This window comes from Herpailurus yagouaroundi, unplaced genomic scaffold (assembly GCF_014898765.1).
Source record: "Herpailurus yagouaroundi ecotype Mexico unplaced genomic scaffold, PumYag 192, whole genome shotgun sequence".
In the NCBI taxonomy this organism is placed as follows: Eukaryota; Metazoa; Chordata; class Mammalia; order Carnivora; family Felidae; genus Herpailurus; species Herpailurus yagouaroundi.
This window is the reverse complement of record NW_024412423.1, coordinates 1,816,736-1,829,765: the sequence shown is the minus strand read 5'-3', so window position 1 is coordinate 1,829,765 and position 13,030 is coordinate 1,816,736. Positions and strand designations below refer to the sequence as shown.

The 13,030-nt window shown below is 42.3% G+C and overlaps 1 protein-coding gene across 3 annotated transcripts in view; it reads right to left on the bottom strand.

Annotated features, from left to right (window-relative positions):
• Positions 1 to 12,496, bottom strand: part of CLK4 (CDC like kinase 4) — a 29,613-nt gene extending 17,117 nt beyond the window's left edge. Inside the window, exons 1-2 of one of the 3 annotated variants that reach the window (XR_005781219.1) lie at positions 7,981 to 8,117; positions 3,666 to 3,826 (exon numbers count right to left, since the gene is read on the bottom strand). Coding sequence is in view for 2 of the 3 variants with exons in the window: in XM_040444242.1 (XP_040300176.1) it covers positions 3,666 to 3,826 (161 nt within the window). In the remaining variant the exon portion in view is untranslated. Of the gene's footprint in view, positions 1 to 3,665; positions 3,827 to 7,980; positions 8,118 to 12,424 lie in introns of those variants that run through there. The other 2 variants (XM_040444242.1, XM_040444241.1) reach the window with 2 other exon arrangements.
• Positions 12,497 to 13,030: the final 534 nt, after the last annotated feature.

The following is a 13,030-nucleotide window of genomic DNA, read 5'->3' as shown; positions in this document are numbered from 1 at the left end:
CAGTTTCCCGTCCCCCTCTCTACCTGGGATGGTGTCCTCTTCAACAGAGTGCGAAGCTTCAAGAGGGATGCACATGGAGCACTGAGGGAGAGAGGGGACACCTGCCCAGTCAGACAAATCGGCTAAAAGAATCCTGACAACAATGGAGTGACAGATGTTGACTAGACTGCCCTCACCAACCTCATTCTCTCCCCAGAATATGCTGTTGTTCATTTTCCCAGGGGCTGGTTTAGGCAGAAATAAAGGGAAAGCATCTCTAAACTGCTACTCAACAGGGCTGGCAGAATATCCAGGCTGAGGAAATGCAGAAACCCCCTTCTCCCGTTCCCCAGTGTCAATCTTAAGTTCTAACCATTGGAGAAACAACTTGGGGTACCAGGGTAAGACTGTGAGTCTATGTCAGGGATCTGACAACTTGGTTTGGACCTGTCAGGGAGAGATCTGTAATACATCAGCCTAGAAATTACCATACTCTCAAGGGCATCCTTTTCAATTCTGTAAGGCATCCTTCCTATAAAAGTCCAAAATCTATCAGAAAAAAATAGTACTAATAATCTTTGGCTGGAATAGTGCATAAAATTAGAGTTGCAGATAATCCATAAACAATCTACAGACTAACAAACATGAGGTGAAGCCATGAGGATAAACTAGAAAAATGAGGGACCTCTTCAATCTCTAACAACCAAGCCTTAGAAATTACATAAACAAAGTCTACAGAATCATAAAGGCCATGTATGGACAGAGTGGACAAGATGAACAGATTGATTTAAATTCTAAAATATTCACTGAATATACAGTGAATATTTTACTGTAGTCCTTCAAAATAGCCAAGACTAATGAGGCTACGGGCATTCGTTTTTATTTCCACACAGGTCCTGTGGAAGATAAAAAAATATATATAAGGCAAAATCCCTGCCAACAAATAATGAACAATTTGAGATCATTCACATAAAAACAAAACTCGACAATGCAGGAAATGCTGAAAGGTTGCACGAGTGCTTAGGATCATAGAGGGGAAAAAACTCAAACTGCTTAAAATGGTCAGAGAAGACTTCATAAAAAAGCAAAGAGTTGCATCTTAAAGGGAAGTCAAGATTTGGACAAGGTGGCAAGCAGGAGAAATGGGAGGGGAGAAGAACAGCGTATGACCATCTCACACTTACAGATCACCTGTAGCCACAATGGCTTGGAGATGGGTGGTCTACGTATTACTTGGGAAACAGTGCATGGACACTACAGCAAGACCACTGTTCACATAGGGAATGAACAGAAGCAAATAAAATAATCTGGAAACAGATCATGCAAAATCTTGCATGCCAGGCTAAGGCGTTTAAAACAGTGTTTCTCAAAGGGTGGTCTGTTTATCAATCATATCAAAATATGGAATTATTAAAAATGAAGATCCCTCAGCCCTAGGTCAGACTAACTCCATCTATATACGGTAATATGCATTTTAAACATACCTCTGAGACACTTCTGTTCATACTAAAGTTTGAGAATCTTTGGTTTAAGACTTGATACTCTATATTACATAAGAAAACATGTAAAAACTATTAACACAATATATAAAGTTGTTTGAAGCCATATCAGTCTTCCTGATACAGAACTAGAATTAGTACAAAACTAATTAAACCTGTAACAAGGGAGACCAATTCACAGGTTACTGGCAAAAGACAAATAAGAAAGAAAAGACACTCGGCAATACATACAAAAAAAGGTTTAAAAATTGATATATATTAAAAGCTCTTATAAATCAGTAAAATACTCTGTAAGAAAAAAAATGGGCATTGGACAAACTCACTAAAAATTTAAAAATTCAAATTAAAACACTATTCTTGGCATTTCAAAATGCCAAGATTGGTAAGAGCAAGAAAGAGTATATTGTACAACTTGGTACAAACTTTCAAAAAAAAAGACATCAATATGTAGCAAGAGCTTTGTACCCTTAAAGAGTTCACACCCTTTAATTTAAAAATGTCCCTTCTCAGGGGGCACCTGGTGGCTCAGTTAAGTGTCCAACTTTGGTTCAGGTCATGATCTCACGGTTCATGAGTTCGAGGCCCCTGTCAGGCTCTGTGCTGACAGCTCTAAGCCTGGAGCCTGTTTTTGGATCCCGTGTCTCCGTCTCTCACTGCCCCTCCCCTGTTCCCGCGGTCTCTCTCAAAAATAATTAAGACATTAAAAAAAAAAAAAGTTTTTTTTAAATGTCCCTTCTTAGAACCTATTTTCAGGAAATAATCAGAGGGAAAGACTCACATAGAAAGATTTTTTTAAGAATAGAATAATGGGGGTCTAGGATCCTCCCAAGGACACCTTCTTTACAGTTTATGGCAATTCTCATTCTTTTCAATAATTTTGTAAAAAATACTGTTGTAAAGTTTTTTTTATCTTCAAAAAGACTATCAGATATTAGAATATTCCACATTATGGAGAACAATTACCATTAGACACCTCTGGTGTCAATGTCAAAGAAGACACAGGCCTGCTGTTTAACTGGACTGACGTAGTATATTTATGTAGTTAATAATAAACAAGAACTGTCCACTCAAATCACTTCCTTCCTACATAATAAACCTATGTATCATTAGTACTATGATGTCAATTTAAGACTTACAGGACATTCTGTATTTATTAATAAAAGGGTACAGATGTTTCTCTACAGTGCATTAATTAGCTCAGGTCATTGCAATCCTGGCGCAAACCCTCCCTCTTCCCCATGTAACAGTGTGTGATGAAGAAAGATTAATCTGTGGTGACTACCCACAAGCTCACTGTTCCGCAGAACAAGTCTGTTTTAGCATGGAGAAGGAAAAAAATTACATACTGTTTTTTAAAGTAACCCCAGCTGGCTAATTTAGAAAGCAATCTGGCAAACAGTCTCAATGGAACATCTACAAAACAAGGAGAAAACATAGAACCAACAAAACAAATGAGAAAGGGAAGTTAATGGAAGACAGACTGAAAGAAATGCTACTCACCTAGCCTTTCTTTAATCATTTAGGTACTTTAAAATTCCTTTAATTCTCTGTAAATGTATTACCTCCAAATTTTACAGTAAGAGTATAATTAAACAGGACACATGCTACTGAAAAATTTTTATTGAAGCCTTTCCCTAAATTACTGGTTCTTACAATAACCTTTTAAAAAACCTACACACATTCACTGGCCTTATCTACAAATGTAACCTACAGAACACAGTGTAAGCGACGAGTCCTCTATGTACTTTACCATTCCCAAATAATACATGCTGGTTTTCTCATCTAGTTGAACTCTCCCTACCCCTCATTCTCTCTCCCTTGTGGAACCTAAACAAGCATCCCAAAATACATATCTCCTCCTACATACAAGTTAAAGGCACATACTGGACATTCTATCATCACTATTACTTAACTGCTTGTGTGTCTCACCACCCCAACTACATTACTGGCAGCTGGGACTCAACTATCTCCCACCACTCCCAGATAGATGTAGATAAATAAGGTTTGCTCACAGCTGTAGTCTCGGCACCTATATAGTGCCTAGCCTGTAATAGGAATTCAATAAACATCAACTGAATATTTGTTGACTTAAATATAAAACAATCTGACAGAATAAAGCTACGTAAGCTAACGAGAAATCATTAAAACTACTAGTGGTAAAATGTTACTGATTCAAGAGTGATTTACCAATCAGATTCTTTAAACTGGTGATGTGGTTTACAATGTCTGTTCTCTTGCGTACTGCTGTGGGACCTCCTCTTCCGTTTGTGACTTCCACTGTAGCTTTCATGTCCCCAGCTTTCTCTGCTATCCCAATCAGGGCAGTGAGTTCTTTTGGAATGACGCATCTGTTAACGGAAATGAAAAGTTGTGGAGGTTATAGATGGCTACGTTTAGTAAATAAAATATTACACATTATTTAAATAAAACACTCAGCACATGGGGTCATACATGTTCTAAAATCTTTGTAGATGATGTTTCCCAAGGCATGCGACACCATTCCATAGTGTGTCAGATGACTGTAAGTGGCATACAGACCGAGTACTAAATTATGCATAACATTGTGAGACCTTAAGAATATGTTCTCTTTCAGTTCTTCTGGATTAATTAGCAGCTTAGTGTTTATCTTCAACTAACCCTTGCTAACTGCCATTGTAAAAACAGTAAAAGGGCCAGGATTCAGACTCAGAACCTCCAGTAGACAACAATATCCAGCTAGAAATTAATAATTTGGGGGCTTTAATTCATTTTTATCTTAAAAAATAAGACTTTAAGTAATCTCTACATCCATTGGGGCCTCGAACTCACAACCCAGAGATCAAGAGTCACACACTACAACAACTGAGCTAGCTAGGCACCCCTTACCTTCTTTTTATAATCAACGATCTCCTTTTAAGTTATTGATATGATTTCCTTTAAAAATGTTTATTTTTTAAATATTTACTTAGAGACAGAGAGAAAGAACGAGCACAGGAAGGACACAGAGAGGAGGAGAGAGAGAATCCCAAGGAGGCTCCATGCTGTCAATGCAGAGCCCAACTTGGGGCTTGATCTCACCAACCATGAGATAATGACCTGAGCCGATATCAAGAGTGGGCACATAACCCCCCAAAAAATGTTATCTTTAAAATATGAGCTATTTTAGGGGAGCCTGGGTGGCTCAGTAGCTTAAGCCTCCATCTCTTGGTTTTGGCTCAGATCATGATCTCACAATTTGTTAGTTCGAGTCCTGCCTGGGATTCTCCTTCTCTCTCCCTCTCTCTCTGCCCCTCCTGCATGTGCTCTCTCAAAATACAAACTTTAAAAAATTTAAAAAATATATGGGCTATTTTATTTTTTTTTAATTTTTTTTTTTCAAACGTTTATTTATTTTTGGGACTGAGAGAGACAGAGCATGAACGGGGGAGGGGCAGAGAGAGAGGGAGACACAGAATCGGAAACAGGCTCCAGGCTCTGAGCCATCAGCCCAGAGCCTGACACGGGGCTCGAACTCACGGACCGCGAGATCGTGACCTGGCTGAAGTCGGACGCTTAACCGACTGCGCCACCCAGGCGCCCCTATGGGCTATTTTAAAGAGAAATATCATGGGGTGCCTGGGCTGCTCAGTTACTTATGTGCCCAACTCTTGATTTCAACTTGGGTCTGCTCTCAGGATTCCTGGGATGAAGTCCTTGCGTCTATAGCCTGCTTGCGATTCTCTCTCTCCCTGCCCCTTCTCCCCTGGCACATACTCGCTCACAAAATAAACTTAAAAAAGAAGAGAGAAATAGCGTGCCATACAGCTTTGGCAAAATTCTGTAACACAAACAACTGAAGTCAGAGAAACATTCAGGTATACTAAATATAGGGGATGACGTTGTCTTACAAGCAAAGAGCCAGTAATGAAGCTTCTTTTTCTCAAGAACTAGAGAGAATTGCTTTTGCTAAATCTCAGGATGACTCCAAGCTTTGGGGAAAAAACTAGGAGGTGAGTGGAACACAGTATTCAGAGACTGAAAAAGCAAAGCTTGTATAAACTCATTTTCTCTATCCAACATGTTTATTTTCAGATCATCTTGCAATTAGCCTTAAAATGAAAACATATTTGCTGTAGATCTGGGGTAACTGAAAAAACCAACCTACAAGGATGCACATGGTCACAGTGAAATGGGATGATGATACTGACAATTCCCTGATCTTCTGCCTCCATCTACAACCTCTAAAGCATAGGTTCCCTCTAGGCTCAGGATCTGTGTTCTAACAATGTAATCCCTATCTGCTGCTCCCCATCTTAATTCTTCTACAAATAAGCAGTTTTTATCCATGATATCCAAGCTGCTGGGAAAGGGTGAGTTTCACAGCTCAAGGAAAGAGCTAAAAAAAGAAAAAATGGAGCAAATCCAGCTTAGTTAACTGCTTTTAGCTTGCCCAAATGACTCAGTAACAAGTAAACAAATTCAAGTAAAAATTTAAATGATTTCAAACGGATTAAAAAAAGACTCGAAATGAGGCAGCTGTGATTCTCCTGGGAAGTATTCCCTAAGAAAATATTTGTGTCATAACTTTTGCTTAAAAAAGAGAATGAGGGTGCATTGGTCAGATAAATAAAAAATCCTAAAACTAGTTAGGATTCTCACTGGAGGGGCACCTGGGTGGCTCAGTTGGTTGAGTGTCTGACTCCTAATTTTGGCTCAGGTCATGATCCCAGGGTTGTGGGATCAAGCCCCAGCCCCGCATGCGCCACACATCCGGCTCTGCGCGGATTGTGGAGTTGTGGAGCTGTGGAGCCGGTTTAAGATTCTTTCTCTATTCCACCCCCCTACCCCCCACCCCTCTCTCCCGCTTGCACTCATTCTCTTGCTCTCTAAAATTAAAAAATTAAAAAGGATTCTCACTGGAAATTATTAAGTGAGCATTGTGGTTTTATAGTCACTTCAAAATGGGCAACTGAAATGAATGACACTAAAAATTAACTTGAGACAAAGGCCATCACAAAAGCCATCTAAAATTGTTATTTCTAGTGGAATTCTTCCAACACTTCCTTCAATTACCCCAACTGTATTTTAACCACATAACTCTTTAAAATAGATTGTTTAAGCATTCTTTTTTTTTTAATTGTTTAAGCATTCTTAAATCACAGCCAGCAAAATTACAACATCTGATGACTGAGGATTATTATAACTATCCATTATTATGCAATTTTTACAAAACTTGTGTCTGCTTTAGCTTTCTTTTCCTTGTCAGTCAGCCACAACCAGCTCACCTCAAACAAGGCAGAATTCTCAAACAACCAAAATTATCAATACTCAAAACATTAAGAATGAGCATCTTGGGAGGGCCGATGATTTTTTATTTCTCTAGTTAAGTTCACTACTTTAAATTTAATTCGGCTGTTAGAAAGCTTTCCTCCCTGCTAACCATGTTCAGAAATACTGTCTCAGGAGGCAAAGAATCCCAGACCCATATTTAACAGATAAAGTTCCTTCACATCCATAAGAAAACCCATCTAGAATTATTACACTACCTTTAATTAAATAATCCTACATGCTAGAATCCCACATATCTTTCATTAAAAACATCAGACACAATGGATCTGTATGTATATACACGTCTTAGAAATCGGATTCTCTCCCTGCCCTTTCATACCCGTCAATTTTATTCAATGTATATGGCTTTAAAAAAAAAAAAATCGAAACAGGTTAAAGCCACGATTACATAGATGGCTCCAGAAGGACTGCACTTAATGGGCAACGGGCAGCCCGCAGGTAGGTGTGTGTTTATGGAGCAGAATCTTAAAAGGGCAGCTATAAAGCAAGACCAGGTGGGTGGCCGGGTCAGCGGGGCAGGCTACTTAGGTAATCCAGGATAACAAGATGCAAAAGTATCAAAACGCAGACCAGTGCAACAATGGTGTGTTCCACTTCAGGGGGAATAAGTGCTGCACAAGGGACGAACCTCTCCGTATCTCTACCTCGCACAAGCACGAGCTCGGTTCCACCACCGGGACCCGAGCAGACCGGCGGTTTCTCAGACGCCCGGTCCCCACCCTCCCCCACCCCGCCCCAGGGCACCTGGCCAGTGCCTTTGGCGCACTCACAGATAGGGCCAGATGTTTGGACTCTGGACACCCCCCCCCCGCCGGCAAATGCTACAAACGGCAGAGACCAAGCCATGAGGGGAGAACCTGATCTCAGACAACACAAACCCCCAAGGACGGCTCTCGAAGGGTCTTCCCGACAGATCCTCGCCCTCGCCGGCGGCACGAGCCAGGGCCTCTGGAGCCGCGATGCGAGAGGCCGGGGCCCTCAGAGAAGACTCAGCGGCAGAATCGGGGCCTGTCCGCCCCAGGACATTAAATCTACCACGGCAACTGAGCAACTTTAGGTTTTGAAGGCCACCAACCCAGCTGTGCTCCGAAGAAATCCCGGTCGCCAAGGCCCCGAACCGGGTCGTTTCTCCGACACCTGGCTTTGAGACTTAAAAGACTGGAAACGGCCCAGCCCAGCCGACCCAAAACCTTACCTCCGCAAAAGGAAAAGGCCCTCTGGCCGAGAAACGTCGCCAAACCGCCGTCTTCTCTCTCCACCCGCTGCGACAAACACCCCACAAAATGGCGGCAGCGCCGTCTCCTTACAACCCCCCAGGCGGCCTCTAGCGCCACCTACGCCGCGCGAACGCGCCTGCGTGACAGAGGCTCGCGCGCTCCCGCCTCACTGCGTAAGGGGCGGAGCTCCCTGTGCGCCGAAAGGGAAGGGTCCGGCCCTCCACACTGCGGCTGCGCGAGTCAGACAGGGCAGCACGGCACCCCCTCTCCCCTCCCCCCTAGGCCTGGTTGGGGGAAGGGGACCCTTGAGGTTGTTTTTGTTGTGGGACAGTCAGGATGAAATCCAGGGGAAATGCGTGTGCCCTGCCCTCACCCGGTGGCACGTGTCTGCTCCTTCAGATGGAGTTAAGTGCGGCACCACTCGGCAGAGCCAGCCGTGGCCCTGTTTCTTGCTCTCCCGCTCAAATGGACAGCACCATGGCCTTTGGGCGGCAGTCCCTTGAGTCCCCTTGGGGACCTCGCCTGTAGAGAGTGCCAGAAAGCAACAGCGAAGACCCCAAACCCACCCTGTGCCAGGCCCGAGCTGGTTCTGGGAGCAGTTCAGTGAACAGGACACGAGTAGTCCAGGCTGTGTGGAGCTTCAGTCTAAAATGGAGTGGGATAAAGAGGACGTCTCAGAAAACAAGCTCAGGGTTGCTTATACTTGTTTTAAGGCCTGTGCTACTAATCAGAAGAACACAACAACAACAAATGAAGTTTCAACTGAGACTCCTTACAGTGTTCTTCCTGTTAGGGTCCTTCCTGAGGAGAGGGTAGCTGGAAATTTCCCTAACAAAGCTCCCATTTTTTTTGTCCCTGTAGGTGTGTTTCATTAAACAGAGGCAGAGTGATGTCTGAGAGCTAGTGAGCATCTATTAAGAGGCTTGCTGATCTCAACTGAGGCATTTTGCAGTCCTAAGAACCCCTAGACAGTTCTCCATGGAGAGTATGTAGAGTGAGAAAAGAGAAGCAGTCCCAGCCCTAAGAAACACTTTTAAGGGACAGAGGAAAACAACCAAAGAAGGAATGATCATAAGAGGAGAACCAAGAATATGGTGTCAGAGAAAGGAAGGGGAGAAGGGCTTAAATGAGGGAAAAGCTGGCAGTGCTAAATGCAGGGAAGGGGTCAGGTATCCTTAGTGCAAAGTGTGGGGGCACCTGTGTGGCTCAGTCGGTTAAGTGTGTGACTCTTGGTTTGGGCTCAGGTCATGATCTCACAGTTCCTGAGTTCAAGCTCTGCATCAAGGCTCTGCACTGACACAAGGAGCCTGCTTGGGATTCTCTCTCCTCTCTCTGCCCCTGCTAAACTTAAAAAAAAAAAAAAAAAAACAAAAAAAAAAAACAAAAAACTTAAAAAAAAAAAAGTGTCAAGGGGATTCTGTATCCTGACAAGGATTCCCTGGATAAAAGGGAAAGCCAGAAATCAAATTTGGGAGGACAGGGTTGGATGGTTATGGGCATAAACCCGATAGCAGGGGGATGACCTGAACTCTTGTATACTGTTAAGTGAAAGGAAGTCACTGTAATTTAGTGATCTGACATCCTTACAAACTTGCACCACCTACTTTGGATAAAATGAATTGTGGAAATTGTGCTACACTTTAAGAAGCAAAGAAGTGAAGTTGAAAAGATAATTGGAAAATTGGAAGTGAAAATTCTTTATGCTATAGAATGAAACAGACAGTATTATTCTCATGTGGAATAGCCAAAATTTCTGTATCTACAAATTTAAATTGTGCCCATCCTACCAGGTCCATCTCTAAGATGCTGTCCCTGACTATATCAGTTCCCAACCATTACACTGCTCTTAACACCTCCAGTTAGAGATGAGGTCTTGAAACGGGTGGCCAAGGCATGCTGTTGCACCTGGAGCCACCAAGATACGTCAATCAATTGTGCCCAATAAGTGAAATGTACTGGTTCTGCAATGGATTACACGTACTTTCAGGGACGTCAGATGGAATGTTGAACCAAGTGGATTGGGCTCTCTTGCAAGGTAAAGTGAGGCTCAGCTTGCTGAATATACAGTGGTATAAACTGAAGCTGGCACCAAAGAAAAGTTGCATTTTTCTTTTTGCTGCAGTATAAGAGATCTTTGTCTCAAGAGGTTATAAGAGAATGTGGTCAGGACAGGACACAGTTCTGCTCAAGCAATGCAACATGAAAAGGCAGCCAAGTGTAAAGGCCACCTACAGAGGTATTTATAGCCATCACAGAAGAGTGTCACCCAATAGCAGGGTCTGCTTTGCAGTTGCCGCTATTGTGTTTTAGTGGCATTTTTAGTATTCAAACTTAAGTGTGCCACACCAAGGGGACCAATACTTGAAATTGTGTAGTGATCAGATGGAGGTTGAGAACATCCTACGACTCGTGTCTCTATTACATGTAACAGCACTGGCTGTTGCTCTCTCTGCCTTACGTGCTTTGAGAGCATGTTGCTCTCTCTGGCTTACATGCTTTGACTGGAGACAAGGCCCTCATTTATATTGTCTTTAGTATCTCAGTGCCCCAAACCCAGGACTTATTGTAGGTTATTTATTTTGGCTATTTTGCTCAGTTGCTTTAAGTTGGATTAAATAAAAGCTAGGAAGTTACTCCCAGAATCCCTGTGCCGGTTAGTGTTAACAATCTTACATGGCACCTCAACCCTTTCTATCAAGTAAGTTACTATTAAGTCAGTTACCTGGAAAATGAATACCTTTGTTCAGAAGATTTAATGAAGAAGTCTATCTAAATTTCTTTTAAAAATTTTTTAAAGTTTATTTATTTTTGAGAGAGAGAGTGTGAGTGGGTGAGAGGCAGACACAGAATCTGAAGCAGGCTCCAGGCTCTGAGCTGTCAGCACAGAGCCTGATGCGGGGCTCGAACTCATGAACTGTGAGATCATGACCCCAGTGGAGTCAGGTGCTTAACCCACTGAGCCACCCAGGTGACCCAGTCTATCTAAATTTCTGAGAATCCACTCCCAGCAGTGAAAATTGCCTAATCTAGTAGCTTCATTTCTACTGAAGAACACATATGTCCAAAAAAAAAAAAAACCCTTAAATTAAACCATATTTAAAGAAAATCTTAGTTCTGAAGAACAACCAGAGGAATATTCTTATCATGGAGCTAGCACAGATATCCTACAGGCTTATCTTCAGACATAGAAAACAGTCATCTGTGAGAGCAGAGTTCCAGAGAAAAAGCCTAAATTGTCCAGAAAATTATTAATTTTTTAAGATTTTAAAATTATTTTTTAGTATTTATTTATTTTGAGAAGGAAGAGGAGCAGGGAGAGAGAGACAGAATTCCAAGCAGTCTCCATGCTGTCAGCGCAGAGCCTGACGAGGGGCTTGAACCCACAAATTGATCTGAGCCAAAATCAAAGGTCAGATGCTTAACTGATGGAGCCACCCAACTGCCCCAGATTTATTGCTTTCTTTATTTGTTTGTTTATTTTTATTTATTCTAATTTTTTAAATGTTTATTATTTTGAGAGAGAGAGAGAGAGAGAGAGAGAGAGAGAGAGAGAACATGAGTGGAGGAGGGGCAGAGAGAGAGGGAGACACAGAATCTAAAGCAGGCTTCAGGCTCCGAGAGCTGTCAGCACAGAGCCTGATGTGGGGCTCAAACCCACAAATAGTGAGATCATGACCTGAGGCGAAGTCTGACACTCAACCAACTGAGCCACCCAGGCGCCCCTGTTTATTTATTTTTAATGTTTATTTTTTATTTTTTGAGAAAGAGACCACTAGCAGATGAGGGGCAGAGAGAGGGGCACAGAGGATCTGAAGCAGGCTTGGTGCTGACAACGGAGAGCCCAATGATGTGGGGCTCAAGCCCACAAACTGTGAGATAATGACTTCAGCCGAAGTTGGAGGCTCAACTGACTGAGCCACCCAGGCACCCCAGATGTCTTTAATTTTAAGTAATCTCTACATTCATCATGGGGCTCAAACTCACAACCCCAAGATCGAGAGTTAACATGCTCCACTGACTGAGCCAGCCAGGCACTCCATCCAGTAAATTAATTTTTAACAAAAACTTACCATCTATATAGAGGAAACTTTACAAAGGTGTAAACAAACCTTTACGGGGTTATAACCTTTGTTGTAAGTTGCCTATTACTGGGAATTACCAATCTGTATTCAATTAGATTTTTCATTTGTTTTTAGCAATCAATTAAATATCCATTCTGTGCTAACCACTGTATATTCATGATCTCCTCATTTAATAATCTAAACAATCCTGTAAAGTGATCTTTGGTTACTTGCTCTAGGTCACAGTCATCAAGTACCAGAACCAAGGTTCGGTCTTAGGCCTTACTTGCTCCAAGGTGCTTGCGTGTAACCATTCTACTGACTGCTTTACCTCATACAGCAAAGTTTCATAGCAACTTACTTTGCTTAGGAATCATGGAAAACAGGCTGAGTCCATCTTTCAGCAACCCTGAAGGAGTTTGTCTTAAACAACAACAACAACAACAACCCACTCTCCAAGGTGATGTATCATCTATGGCTCCTCATGATGAAACAATGGGACAGCTTATCTCCAGCACATCAGGGTCATCAAAGATCCCAGTGGCTTCATTCACTGTTCAACAGCAAGTCCCAAAGGACTCCCATTCATTCCACACTGCCCAAGATGAATAACATCCCAGGTTCCTCCAGTGTTTCCTGACACTGGTTGTGAGGAGAGTAGCACAACACAGGGTTCTTATATAGGCTCGGTCCCACCAAACAGTGCTAGAAGAGTTCCCTGATGCACCAGGCACTTTGCAGTGTGTAAGTGTATATATGAGCAGGGGAGTAAAAGGGTCCTGGAAGTGATTTAATTGAGAGGTTCTGGAGGGTATAGGATAGGCTGGTCTTTCCACTCTCCCTGTGAATTTCCACTACCTCCAACGAAAAGGTTAGTAAATTACTTTTTCAACCCCCACTTACCAACAGTCTGAACTATCAGACATCCGGTGAAACTTTTGAAGGGAACATATATTTATCTAAATCC